This window comes from Molothrus aeneus, chromosome 15 (assembly GCF_037042795.1).
Source record: "Molothrus aeneus isolate 106 chromosome 15, BPBGC_Maene_1.0, whole genome shotgun sequence".
Lineage (NCBI taxonomy): Eukaryota > Metazoa > Chordata > Aves > Passeriformes > Icteridae > Molothrus > Molothrus aeneus.
Window position 1 is genome coordinate 18,392,162 of NC_089660.1, and position 14,371 is coordinate 18,406,532.

Below are 14,371 nucleotides of genomic sequence, written 5' to 3' on the forward strand. Positions count from 1 at the left end.
GCCAGAGCCAGGTTTGACACCAAAGCAGCAGAAGCCAGCCCAGCCTTTCACAGTGAGCACCTTCCCCTTGCTCAGGGACAGAAGAGCTGTCTGGCTGCAGAACTTGGAAGGAATTTTCCAGGCAACATAAAATGCACAGAAGGGCCAATATGCAATTCGGTGCACCAAAATAAACATTCCAAAAGGCAGAGGTTACCTTTTACACTATTATTGTAGTGGTCAAATATTAGAGATATCTCAGAGTGAATATTCACACAGTCCAGGTCTAAGACAACTGACATTAGGCCAATTGCATGTTAACACAGATGCTTCTTTGTGCCAGTGCTAAAAGTACCAACAAATCTTAACAGAGCCAACCTCATAAATGGAATTTGTAAGAGGGGGCTTACTTCCAAAACAGAGGAAAAATGAAAATTATTGCTACAATGACAGCATTTGCTTTTAATGTTTGACCATGAAAACATCAACTTGTTTTATAATTCAATGCTCTAATTACAGGAATTTGAGACACCGTTGACTCTGGGCAGTTCCAGCAATGTGGTACCTGATAATGACATCTGGGGCAGCACACAGGGACAGCAGCAGACTCTCAAAGTGAAGAAAAAAACCCCAAAAACAAACCAACAAAACCCCAAAACAACCTAAGACAGTTAAGAGCTTTCTCTACAGTTGTCTGCTTGTCTGTAGAATCAGGGACTGCAGTCCTCTCAGGAAAATAAAAGCACTGCACATGAAGACATCATCTCCCATATTCTGCCTCACCCTACCTCGCTATTGAGTCACAGGCTTCACAGGGCATCACAAACTCAGTCTTGAAGCTGTTTTGGTTTGGGTTGGTTTTTTTTTTTTCCACAGAGCAAAGAAAACCCAGGATCCTGACCAGCATCTTGTTTCAAATAGAGTTTATCCAAAGGAAAGCAAATGATGTGACATGAGATAGAGCTTTCCTTGCAGTTATAACTTAGTTCTTACCTCCTGACACGATTCAATAAACTCATCTAGAGTTACAACTCCATCTTTGTTTTTATCCATTTTCTGCAAAATAAAATAATGTAAAAATTAGTTTACATTGGTAACACTATTGTTACAGTACAGTATCTTAGTTGATGCAACCTGAATAAAGCTGGGCACTTAAGCTTAGCCCACAGACTAAGTGGCCAGTGGCCAGTGCTGGATTGGCCAACTGCTAAAGACTTGTTTACTCTGGGATTTGGAGCACTTTTGAGGTCATCTCTAACTGCTTTCTTGACACACACCAGAACTTCTGTCCTTATTCCATCGTTTATTTATTCACTGCTTGACCGACCCACACCCACATTCCTGTCAGTCCTTAGGGCAACTGGGAGAAGCAGCACAGAAGGCCTGCAACACATGCAGAGGCTTCAGACTTACTGGACGTGGCACATCCCAAGGCAAAGGGTCAGGCTAAGAGACATGGGAGATACCTTTGGAGGCAGGAAATCAGCAGGCATTGCAGTGCTAGGCTGAGTGGATGCTAGGGTTTATTTTGAAATATATAACGAGGTATAAGACTCAGCTTTACAGGAAAGTCTATCAGTGCCTAGTCTGAGTGTTAAGAAAAACCAATAAAAACCCAGGTACCTGGAAAAACACTTCTACATGCTGCCTTGGTGCATCTTCCTTGAGCACTGGATAAGTGTATTTTCCCATCATATCATAAATCGCCTTTACGATATCCATCATTTCCTGCCATGGCAGCATGCCAGCACAAACACAAAAAAAGGAAATTAAAAGAAATGAGGGCCCATTTCTGTCTTGCACTGCCCTTTTCTTCACCCTCCTTCTCCTATGACAAACCAGCACCTGGAATGCCCGCGCATGTGCATGGAGACAGATGTACCAGACACACAAACATCCTATAGAAAGAATTGCTTCCTTCTGCCCCCACAGTGCCACATGCTCCCAGTGCTCCCTCCCCTCCCTTCCCCTCCCCTGGCCTGGCTCTGACACAGCAGGTGCTGGCACCAAGGGCAGCCAACTGTGGCACCAACCCTGTCCCAAGGGCATCCTCCAGGGCTGGGGACCCTCACAGCTGGAACTGGTAATCTGGTCCCTCCCCATACCTTGCACAAATTGCCCCTCAGCTCCATGACTGGTGGCAGTAACTGCAAACCCTCCAGGGATGCACAATGGGTTTGAGTGGACCAATTTGTATTTGACACATATTCAAGGTCACCATGCTCAAAACTAAGGCTTCTCATAACAGGAACAAGCAATACCAGCTAAGAAGAATAAACCAGATGACAATGCAGGATTTGGTAGTGGTGCTGCTTCGGATGACCCCCACAGTATCTCCTTGTGCAGAAAGCAAGCCTTTGAGCCTTAGTCACAAAGTTCTGCCACCATCACCCTCCCCTTCACAAAGCTTATGTGGCTCAGAGGCGGAACCAACATTTTGCTCCTGGATAACACAATTCATTAAAGGTACCATAATATAGGAAAATATGTCTAGAAAATCATGCAATAGACCCCTATGCATTTTGCTTCCACACAGACAAATGCATGAGTCCACTCTGATTTGCATTTACTTAGCTGCATGTATAATTAATTGTGTTCTGCAACAAAACCAAATCAACTCTCCCTTCCAAAATCAACCATATTTGTCAGGAACAGCCTTACCTCCTTGTTTATATAGCCATCTTTATTTATGTCATACAGATTAAATGTCCATCTCAGCTTTTCATGAACAGTTCCCCGTAGCAGAATGGACAGTGCCATCACAAAATCCTGGTTTGGAACAGTGAGAGAAGTGAGAATTCTCATAACATCATTTTCTAAGTCACCCTCTTTATACAATGCCAGTCAAAAGATCTATCTTTTTAGGATGGAGCATATGCTTATCAAACTCTTTTGGCTCCCTTTTCCAAAAATGTGTCCTCTCTGACTGAACTCAATGGTTGAAGCATTCACTGAGATGTCTGGTCTTTAAGAGCACTGCCAGATGCTCCAGTAGCCTTTCTCCTCCCTGCTGCAAGGACCTGTCACTCAGATTGCCACCACCTGATTAAACACAGCTGGACTGTGCCTGTGGAAGTAGAAGCTGATGCTTTCTTACCTCCTGACTGAGGTGCTGGCAAAGAAGGGAGAAAATCCCATCTGAGAGAGAAAATCCTCTAACACAGGGAGCCCTAGATTTTGCTCTCCGGCAAAATCTGCCAGACTTGACCAGATGTGATTCCCACCACTAATTACTCAGTGTGGGACACATTATTTTAATTGGTTTTCTTTGCTTACAGTAAAGATACTGCTTCTGATAACTGTGATTTATTAATTATACTGCACAGTGGCTCAGGCACTGAGAGTAGCATAGCCACAGGGGATTTTTAGCACAGGCAGAGCTTGAGGCTAACAGAGCTATACAGCTCCTGATAACTCATTTAATAGCTTTAGTCACCTCCGTGAGCTCTGTATGGGGCGGTGCAGCACTGCTTAGAAACCTCTGCTCCTTCTTGCCAAGCCTCTGAAGAATTTGAATTTTTTGATAAAAAAGGGGACAAAATACTCATGTTTGACAACCAGTTAAGAGACAGATCTGTCAGAAATGAAAGGTCAGCACTTTCTAGGTTTGGAGGTTTTTTTGTTTGTTATTTTAACAGGATTTTCCTGTTCTCAGATTGTTTAGGTTTCTGAACACCTTCAACTACTGAGGAGCTGCCCCATGCAAACCTTCCACTGCAGCCCTTGCCACAGAGACACACAGATACATATAGAAACATCCCCATTTTGCATTCAATGAACGGATACATTTCCCAGTCTTACCTGGAAATCAATAGAGGTTTTGGACATTTGACAGCAAAGGCAAGACTGCCTATGATTTGTAGTTTTATAGGAGTTTTATAGTCTTCAAGACTATGGAGTTCATCCTCCAGAAGTCTATGATTTAATACATCCCTTTGCACTCCTACAGCTATGGGCTGAGCATGAAGAGAGGTTGTTTGTAGCCACTGCAATAGGCCTTTTAGTTAAAATGTGCATTTAGTTTCCAAGTACCTGAGATGCTTGTTCAAAACATTATGCTATGTGTGATGACTGCAGAAGGTACAAGATGCAAGTTTTCTGTGTCCCTCATCTCATTTCACATGGGACCCTCCTCAGCCACTCCTCTCTGTTGCATAAGCCTTTGCACTTTCTCCCTCTGATCCCAACTAGCACAATCCAGATATTTCTTTACTGACATGGAACTGCATCTGCATAAACTAAAGTGAACCAGATTTGAAAACACTGACTGGCTTTAGACTGAAACCTCTAATCTTTAATCCAACACGTCCTACTACTTTGCAATAAAGACTGGACAGAAAAGGTTAAAAACACAAAATTGAGAAAGTGGCATGGATGGAAGATGCAAAGAATCACCTCAAACTTCACAGAGCCATTCTGCGCAGTGTCGAAGGCATTGAAGAGGTAATGTGCATACATGCTGGCATCTGAAAGGCACAAAGGACAGGCACTCATCATACACTGATGGTTCTAAACAAGTCATGAATTTGTTTTCCTTCTGTATGCAACTCAACACTGACACCTTGCCAGGTATTCTATGAACCAGTAAATGTTACCATGGACTTGCAAAATCCTGGCACCCTCCCTTAAAACAGCCTTGAAATGCAAAAGCTTTTATTACAGTAGAAACTATTTGGATTTTGGAGCATTACCTGAAAGAACAAGCAGGAAATTCCCACCAACCATGAGTGTCTCTGGTTCAAATGGTGGGAAACACAGCAAAAACATCAAAGAGTGACTGCAATCTGCAACATCCTTTCTGTACCTTTTTGTTTTGTGGGAGACACAACAGAGACCCCCCCAGGAAATGCCCAGCTTCAGAAGGGTCTTGCTCCAGTTACTTGAGTTTGACCCATGGCTGCTGGAGAGCAATCTCACTTAGAGGTATTTTTTTGTCCTTTTAAATCTTAAACTGCTGGGTTTAGAAAATCATGACAGGAAATCATCAAGTTCATAATGAAATTTAATGCAAACCTTTTATAGATGTACCTCTTTGAGGTGCCACGGGTGGTAAAACATAAGTATAATGTGTTTTATTTTGACATTTAGTTGAAAAAACATTTGTAAATGACCTTCTTTAAGTAAATGTACATGCACACATACACCCTTGCAGAAAGGTTTTTGTTCCCCAAAGACTATGTTCTGCAGCTACTACAGAATGGGATATTTTGGAAAGCCTCAAATACCTAATATTTTGCTAAAAAGCCACTTAAATGACTAATTTCTTTCAATTTGTCAACAGCATATAAACATATCCAATTAGAATATATAGATTCTTGATGTTTTTAAAAGGCAAGAACATGTATTATTTGAGAGATTTAATACAATACCTTAATATGCCCATTCATGACATGGTCCTGTCTTAGTCACATAAACACCAAAAATGATCATTTCAGGTATCCAGAAGTTTACTTATCAACAAAAAACTGCTTTAAGAATTTTAAGGAGGTTTTGATTAATTTTCAGACCAAAAAGAAGTCTGAGACCCTCCTGTGCTAGACACTACATGCCCAGCAGTTCAACAGCAGGGAAGCAGAGACACACGGAGGGGAAGCAATTCCACTTTCTGCCAACAGAAAGTCAGAACAGAACAAAACATCAACCCCCAGTTTCTATTTTGGACCTGGGGAATGCAGAGCTGACATTGAGAGGCAATCTTTATGGGGGGTTTTCTATGTGAAATAACTGTTCAAAGGCCTAAAATCTTATTACCTTGATGTTTGTGTTTCTGTCTAAAACCCCTCAAAACTTCAGCTTGATTCCCATTTCTCGCACAGATGATCTGCAGCAGTTTTGCAGCCAGCTGGCAGTAGGCAATGTTAGGGCTTCAAGAATTCTGACAGGCACAAAGCACTCCACTTACCTCCATGAGGAAAAAACTGTGCATAGATCTGTTTAAATGTTTCTTCATTAACAACCCCACTAGGACATTCCTGTTGGAAAACAAAAGGAAAAAAAGAGAGAAAGAGAATCAAGAAAAACACACGTTTGTAAAGGTTCATTTGCAAAACTCTACAAGCCCAAAGAGAGCAATGAAACAAATCACCTTCCTGTTCTCACAGTGTTTTGCATGCACAGGCTGTGCAGCTGGAGAAATTAAAGTAATTGTGGTGGTTTGACAGGAAATGTGTTTTTTGGGATGCTGTGTTTTTGGCCAATGGATATTCAGACTTTAATATTGGCATTTAACCTGGCCATTGGGACATGGACACGCCTCTGAGAACACGGGGTTAAAAGCAGAGCTCTCCCCTGGGAGGGTCCTCTTGGGTTTCCGGCAGGAAAGAGTTCGGGTCTCTGCCCCGGCCCAGCTGCTGGCTGGGCAGGGGGAGGGGAAAGCCATGTGGCCGGGAGAGGTAGGCCTGAGCCCCGGGGTGGAAGGGTGGAAGAGAGAGAGAGAGAGACCGGGAGCCATCGGGCAGCCCCCCCTGAGAGACACAGAGAGAGAGAGAGAAAGAGAGCCGCTGCCTGGGACTGTAACCTTGAAGCTTGATAAACATGGGCCTGTGCCGGCAGCACGGCTGGGACGGAGAAGAGGGGGGGTTCAGCCAGCCACTTGTAGGAGCTTTTAACCCCTTTTTGGAGAATGAGAACTTTACAGAACATTGACCTTTCCTAGAAGATAGAGTGGAAGATGAGGAAGGAAATGGGCCAGTATGAGAGAGGTCTGGGCGAGTGAGAGATAGTAGAAGAATGGAGAAGGTATCTTCATGGGGGCACTGGCATTGTGCCAGTGTCAAACCATGACAGTAATTCAGATTGCAGTTTCATCCTAAGCATCTCCAAAGCTGGCTTACCATTATTAACATTTCTAACTGTGTTTTCAGCAGTTTCATTCCTGTTTTTTAATCCTCAGCAGCAGACTGTAGCCAGGCTAACAATCCATAGCACACTAGTAAGCCCTTACAAACAAACCTCAATAATAAATACACCCCCACCAGCTCAGTGCTGCTCTAACATACATTACAGAGCCTTGGGCACTGCTACCTAACCATGTGATGTTTTCAGTTAGAGAAAATACTTCCCAGTTGATGGCATTATTCCTCAAATTTGCCTATCAACCAATTTTGAAAATCAAACCAGAGCAAACCAATAAAATAACCACATCATTCCATCTTTTTCAAAGAGCACTGAATTACACAGAAAAGTCAGCTTTCTCCCACACTCTGAGCCACTGATCAATAGAGACCCTGGGGTCTGTGTCCTGCTGCAGCACTGATCCCACTCAGCCATTTAATTCCCCAAGCTCTCATCAGGGAGGGAGGAGGGAGCAAGAGCACTGTCCCTGCTGGTAGGAGGTGCTGGAGATGGATTCTTTGAGCAGGCTAAATCTCTCATAAAACTCACTCATAGAACTGGCACGTATGGCCAGGCTTGATGCTTATACTGAGCTGGAGGGCACACTTGGGATCAAAAAAGTTCCTCTGTTCCTGGCACTATACTCACTCCATGCATCCCTCTCTGTGTCAGGCTATGATCCCTGCCTCACTTCAACACAGGTGCTTCAGCCAGGAACTTCACAAAATATAAATAACTGTTTGCTCAAGGAACCACCAGCTTTCCATTCTTGGAACTTGACTCCTGCTATCTTGCCTGAGAGTCCTGAACTGCTGTTTAGACAGAGACAGCAAACAGTCAATCAGACAACTTTTCTATGTGCCACTTGTGATTTTGTAGGCTGCAAGATTTCTGGTTAGATGACTATTCTCAAACTGTTCCAAAGCTCCTCATAAAACATCTGTTGCCTGGTTTCCTTATCACAAGAAAAGTGGTTACTTTTTCATGTGTAAAGCAGAAATCATCAAAGGAAGATAATTAAATAGAAGCTAACAGCTACCATAAGAGATTCTCCCAAATATTTCCTAAACATACATGTTTTCTGAAGCTTGTAAGCTAACATACATTAAATAAATCATCTGATATTTATTTATGATATCTTTTAATCATTGATCAGGCTCAGAACCATATCCACAGCCATTCTTGGGTAGCAGTGTTCTCCTTGGCCACTGAACTGCTGTTACTGCAAGATTGCACAGGGCCCTTGCAGAGTACTTCACTAAACTGCCATTCTTTTTAAAATCAAGCCTGGCACAATTGGCCCATCCTTTCCAGCACAGTGCTACACCAAGATTTATTTCCTTCTCTCCTCATGATAAGACAACTGTTGCATTCTCTAAGAACCACAACTTCACCTGCTGAAAGACGGTTTGTAGTTGAGGGACTGATCATTCTTTTCTCTATGTTTCCCACAAGTGCAGAGTCCCTGAGGTCCCTTCCTTCTGTTTATTACTAGAGATGCACACGTGGCTGCTGCTGCTGCTGCTGCCTGTGCTCTCTCACAGGGGCAAGGGCTACCCTGGCAGTTGGGCCATTGGGCCTGCTTAATTTTCTGAATTTCTACGTGATCCTTATTGCTTCTGATGCTCCATCTGGAAGCCAAATGAAAGTTTGCATCACAGCTCTAGGAGTGCTGGGGAGAGGCAGTGCTGACATTGATCAGCCCATTTAGCTCTCTATAACTGGATTGCTTTCAGACACATATGCTACTACCAATTTATTTGCAGTTAATTGATCACAATTTTTGTTTTATAAGAGCCAAATAATGCTCCAGAGGCTTCATTAGTGCTACAGTACTACTTAATTCTGCTGACTTGAAAGAAATCTCTCTTGTGACACAGAGCAGGTGAGCTTAGTGTCAATTAAAATTCCACTGAAGTTAATAAAGATTCACTCATTCAAGAAAAAATCCTTGTCAGTAAGAAGAACACAGTCCTTCACTGTAGTATTCATAAGGCTTTTCTTTGATAGCAGGGCTTTAGGTTAACCCTTCTCATTTCCTTAAACTAATAATTTTTTAAAAATGCCAAACAGTGAACATTTTTTTTTTGTATTGTCATCAAGCACAGAACAAATCCCTCATTTTCCCAGGGCTGACTATCAAGCTCTGGCAGCACAAACTGTGCATCTGAACTTACCCTCTTCTTTTAAATCACTATACCACAAAGGAGCTGAATCCATGTATAAACCAAACACACCAACCCACAAAACCAAAAGGAAAATAAAACATAAATAAAACAGTTGCATTTTTCCTCTGCTGGAATTAGAAATAAACTTCACGGATTGCTTTCAGAGATGTGCAAAGTAGAGATGCAGGGACCACAGGGGAGCAAAGCATGCCCTGCCTTTCAGACCCTCCTGAGTTCAGCTGGCCAGAACATGAGGATGAGTACCCAGGGCCACATTTTGCTAAATTAGAGGCAGTAAGTTAGTTGACCACAGACAAAGGCACAATCCAGATTTGCATCTCTAAGCACTCACACATTCCATGTAGTTTGTTGCTCTATGTTCTCCCACTTTGAAGATGTTTTGGGGATTATTAAAGTATGAGTACATTTCTCCCTTGCTTGTACTGCTCACTTTAACCTCCGTAATCCTGCTTTTTTTACAGTTACATCTCATACTACCCTACGTTACAGATTTGCTAAAATACACACAGTAAAGCAAGGTAAGGATGTCTCCAGCAGCTCCTCAGTCATTTGGGTTGTCTGTTTCCTGATTCAGTATTAAGAAATTATCCCTTGCAGCTAACAAGCATTTCCCCTAAGAGCACAAACCCCCCCACTGAGCAAAAAAACTCACAAAACCTCCAGTTCTTTTAAATCGATGTACTCGATTCCAAAGAATGCAAGTCATGAAACATGGCCTAAGTGGAAGATCCTGAATTACCAAGCTCAAATCTCTGTATAGTTGGTCACTTCATTAGACATCAATGTATCCGTTTTAATAATAAAAATACTTCCTTGCTCTCCTCCCTGCAAGTCCATGACTGGCCACCAAACTTTACTCCTCTGGGGGGCAGAAACTCTCTTCTAATTCCAGCCTATGCCTATTCACGGCCATTCTGTTCCTGTGCCAATATTCCCGTTTAGCTCAAACAATTCTGGTGCTTTTGTAGACAGAAGGTATCACATTTTCTTTTGTTAAGTTGTACTAAGGCAAGACCCACCAAAGGCTCTGATGGGTTTGCCTGTAAGTTTGCTTTTTTAGAATCTCAGCCAAAGAGATGGGACCAAACACCTCAGGTTAGTCTGGCTTCAGTCTTACCACAGCTAACAGAGAGGTGCAAAGGAGACCATTCACATAATGCAGAATCCTGCGGGCAGAGGCAACTGCTAGATAAATGTGAACTGTTGGTCCTGCAACCAAGAGATGCTGGAGGGTGGCACCCTCTCACAACTGGAAAAGCAAGCTGAAGGCAAAGAGAGGGAACATTTGGCCAGGCAGCAATGATACAGACCTGGTTAGCACGCTCAGCTTCTCTGGAGATGAATTTATTGGCATCCTCTATCACTGTGGGGCAAAACCACCAGACCAGACTAGTGACACCCTGGGTAGAGACTGAGATAATCTGGGGGGGGGGGGGGGGGGGGGCAGGGGGCAGGAACAGAATTCAGAGACACAGGAAGAACAGGTTTAAAGGTACTGAGAATTAGGACCCTGGTCAGACAAGCACTAGTCCGGAAGCCAGCCCAGGCTGTGCTGAGCTGCCTTTGGTGGAACATCATCCCTGCTCCTGTGCACTAAATCCTCTGCAGCCAGGACCTCTGTCCCCTACACAAGTTCCTGCAAATTGCTCTGTGATTATCCAGGTATTGCCTTGTGATTAAACAGGACCTGTGCAATAATCACTGAGAACAAGCAGTGAGTATAAGCCAGGGAGGAAAATTACTGTATTCCCACAGGGATTTTGAATCTCCAGATGGCACTGTAACATCATCCCAAGGACCAGACTGTTTGGTACAATAGCAAATACGGTAACAGATGAGCCAGTTTGCCTCTTGAGCATAATTACCCACCCCATTGAAACCAGGATTTGCAGGCTACCAGTGTTAAAGCTGTACTTTCATGTCAATTTAAACCTTACATACGAAACTTTGTGTATATTGTACGCAGATTAGCTGGATAAAACCAGCCTGCTTTGTCCTAATATCCAGATATAAACCAAGACCTTGCCATCACTGGCAATTAATACCAAGACCTTCAGTGATATCCTAGATTTAGGTCACAAGTTAAATGCCCTTGTCTGCCACTATTGCCCTGGGAGGTAATGCCTCTGTAGTGCAAAGTGCTAGCAGAATTAGAAAAGGCAAGGGGTAAATGTCCTGTGTGCTGAGAGTGCTCCAGGTCTGCCTCACGGGTTTGCATCTGCAGTCACAAATCCCCCCAGCACAGAGCAGAGCTCTCCCACACAGGATTCCCACCCAACAGTGATACAGAAGGCATGGTAGAGATCTTAGCAAAACTGGGTTTAACCTCACTCTGTAAGCAGTCATGTCATATCAAGGTGTTAACCTGCCAAGTTCTGTCTCAAAAGCCGTGTGATTTCCTGCTGGCTGGCAAAAGCATAAAGAGACACCAGTGTTTAGTTAGGCAACTTCACACATGAAATGACCTCCTGTGTGCAGCAAAGCTGCAGAAATATGCCACACACACTAACAAAAATACAGAAAGCTGAGCTGTGCTTTGGCCCATTTAGGTGAGCAGAGAAATAAACCAGAGAAACCACCAGACTCCTTGGAAAAGTCAAATATACACTGGAAACATGATTTGATCAAATTTCAAAAATCTGTCAAAAATAAAGGCCCTTCTCAAAGTCCCACAGGTTCCTCAGAACTGCCTGTATTTAAGGTAGCCCAGCTTTCTTTTGACAAGTTTTTACCCAATAGACTTGACTGAGAAACTACAGCATTTTGCTGTAATGGTTTCTAAATGCTGGAGCTGTCCTGCAAGAGAATATAAAAACCATTCTGTGTTTATTGAGACAGTTTGATTCTGACCTATTAATCATCATTAAAATATCGGCTGGCACAAACCACCTGGGTGACTAAATCCTGACCCTCAGGCAAACATGTAATGAATACTCATTCTTCAAGGTCCATAAAGCATCTGCTCCATGCAGCCTCAACATTCCCCATCCATTTCTCCTGATTGTGAGGAGCCCCTGAGAGGCAGCAGCAGAGCCAGGCTGAGGCTTGGGAGCTGCAGACTCTGGGCTCCCAGGGAGCCTGGCTGGAACTGTGGCTCACAAGACTGGGCATGGAGTTTCTCTGCACACCCAGTCACACCAGCTGGCACTACTGCCTGCTTGCCCAGATATCTGCAGCCTCTCTCTGGTCTCCTCAGTCTTAACACACATTCAGCTTTTGGTTTCTCTTTAGCTCCTGCCACTCCAGCCTTATTCCCTACTTATGCAGGACCTTAAAGTCCTAAAGTGCTCTTCTACAAGAGCAAGATTTCTGCAGCTAGAGAAGGGATGAAATGTCCATCCTGGGCACGTAATCACAAGCGAACAGTACCACTTATATTTGAACATGAGGAGATGAAAACAAGGTTTAAATAAGTAGCCATGAAAACATTTTCAGGTTATCTTCAAGTACTGGCGGAAGTACAGCTGAGGAAATTGAACTGTGCTTGCTGACATTTGGGGAACAAGTTTAATGAGACCATTATGTGCTGAATATTCATCCAAACCCAGTTTTAGGCAGATTGCAGTGTCATAAATATTAGATGGAGAGGCAGATTGTGCTCATTTTCTGTGGTAAGGGAGATCTTGTACAAAACTACTAATGCTTAGCAGGGGAATAATACAAAATCAAGCTGAGCAGTTGAGGCTGGTGAGGACATACATATTAGACTGTTCATTGCAGTACTGTTCTTACATTTTTAAATCCTCTGTAAAGAACTTGAAGTTCTCTTTTAGTGAAATTGGTTTGTGCTTCAAGCTGTTCCAGTCCCTCGGGTCTATGGCACACTGTCGTCATTTCTAATTCATCTTCAATTTTATCTGAAAGAGAAGACAGGAAAATATTTATTTTGGTTGCTACCCTTGCTATTTTAACATGATGGATAGGACAGACTGGATTTCAAGAGCAACAGATCAAAAAGAAACCACCAACAGAACTGATCTGTGTAACTGTTTTCAACCTCCTGAAAGCAAAATAAAAGCCACAGGAGTAAGGCAATAGCTCACATTTCTTCCTGGGCTGCCAATTAGCTGCCCATTCACAGAGCCAAAATGGTGGTGACAGCAGTAGGGCGGCAGCAGACACATTGCTCCAAAAAGCAGACACAGGCATTTCATACCTAAATATTGAGACAGTGTGGAGAAATGGCACTTCTAAAGTACTGGCTTTAGCTTTCTAGCTGTGCAAATGTACCAGTGAGAGCAGACATGATCAGGCATATCAGACAACGACCTTATACTGGGGTTAAACACCAAGGGAATCTCCTTTGTGCGCTAACCAAAAAGCTTGCTCTAGAGACATTGTAGGTCACTGTAGTCCGAGGAGAAATTCAAATTTTGTCCACAGTTGCAGAATCTGGAATTAATTCAGCCTGTTATAAATTATCAAATCGGTGGCCAAATTTATAAAAAATTTAACAAAGATTTATTAGATCGATAACAAAAAATAGAATTTCGAAAGACCACCACAGCCTCGGGCAGCGTCGAACCCGGGTTTTGGTGCTGGGTGAACCAGGATCCGACTGACAAAGTGACAGCGTTTCCCCAGTGGTTCACCCCGACTGCTTCTCCAGGCTTGATATTAACGTTCTCCGGGAACTAATTGAATAAAAATAAGGCTCTGCTCCCTGGCTGGGGTGGTCAGAGACATAGCTTTGGATTTTACAATATTTTATACATAAATAGCATGAATTATCTCTACCATATACCACAGTCTGAATTTAGAAGGACTTTCTAGAGAAAGAGATAAAAAGGAAAAACACTTCTATGCATTTTATTTAAGAGAGTGTTCTTCTACAAGGAAGAAAGATACTATCACACCCTGATTTACCATAACCTCACTTCATTTTTGATGCATGTTTTCCCCTGCCAAGCCCATCCCCCAGCAGTGTATGTAATGCTCAAATACATAGATATTTAGTGTCTATCAGTTTGAGATTCTCTAAACTTGAAAGACCAGATCCAGCCTTCAGCTGACGTGAAAATCCAATCCACACCCAAAAGTTGCTTGGCATAAAAGCAAACACTCCCCTTATTGTCAAAAACTGCACAATTCATATCTTGTAAAAACATTTTAGGTTATTTGGCTCAAGCATAATGTAGTCATTTCTGTTGCAAGCCAACAATTTAAATCGAAATTTGCAAGGAAATAGAGTTACTCTGAATAGAGGAAAGGCATAAATTCAGAGCAGACTAGCTTAGTGAAAGACCAGAACAGACCAGCCCAAAGGTGTATTTTCATAAGCTAATTAATTTTGCAGAAATACACACACACATACATATACACATATTAAATTGACCATTATTAAGGAGGGCACATGTCAGCAAATGCTA

The 14,371-nt window shown here is 42.8% G+C and overlaps 1 protein-coding gene across 3 annotated transcripts in view; it reads right to left on the reverse strand.

Moving 5' to 3' along the window:
* KCNIP1 (potassium voltage-gated channel interacting protein 1) overlaps positions 1-14,371 on the reverse strand; it is a 176,404-nt gene that overhangs the window by 5,095 nt on the left and 156,938 nt on the right. For all 3 annotated transcript variants that reach the window (XM_066560211.1, XM_066560212.1, XM_066560213.1), the window contains 6 exons: positions 12,735-12,859; positions 5,882-5,951; positions 4,375-4,445; positions 2,641-2,748; positions 1,603-1,707; positions 973-1,035 (listed from right to left, as the gene is read on the reverse strand). In XM_066560211.1, the coding sequence (XP_066416308.1) occupies positions 973-1,035; positions 1,603-1,707; positions 2,641-2,748; positions 4,375-4,445; positions 5,882-5,951; positions 12,735-12,859 (542 nt within the window). The remainder of the gene's footprint in view (positions 1-972; positions 1,036-1,602; positions 1,708-2,640; positions 2,749-4,374; positions 4,446-5,881; positions 5,952-12,734; positions 12,860-14,371) is intronic.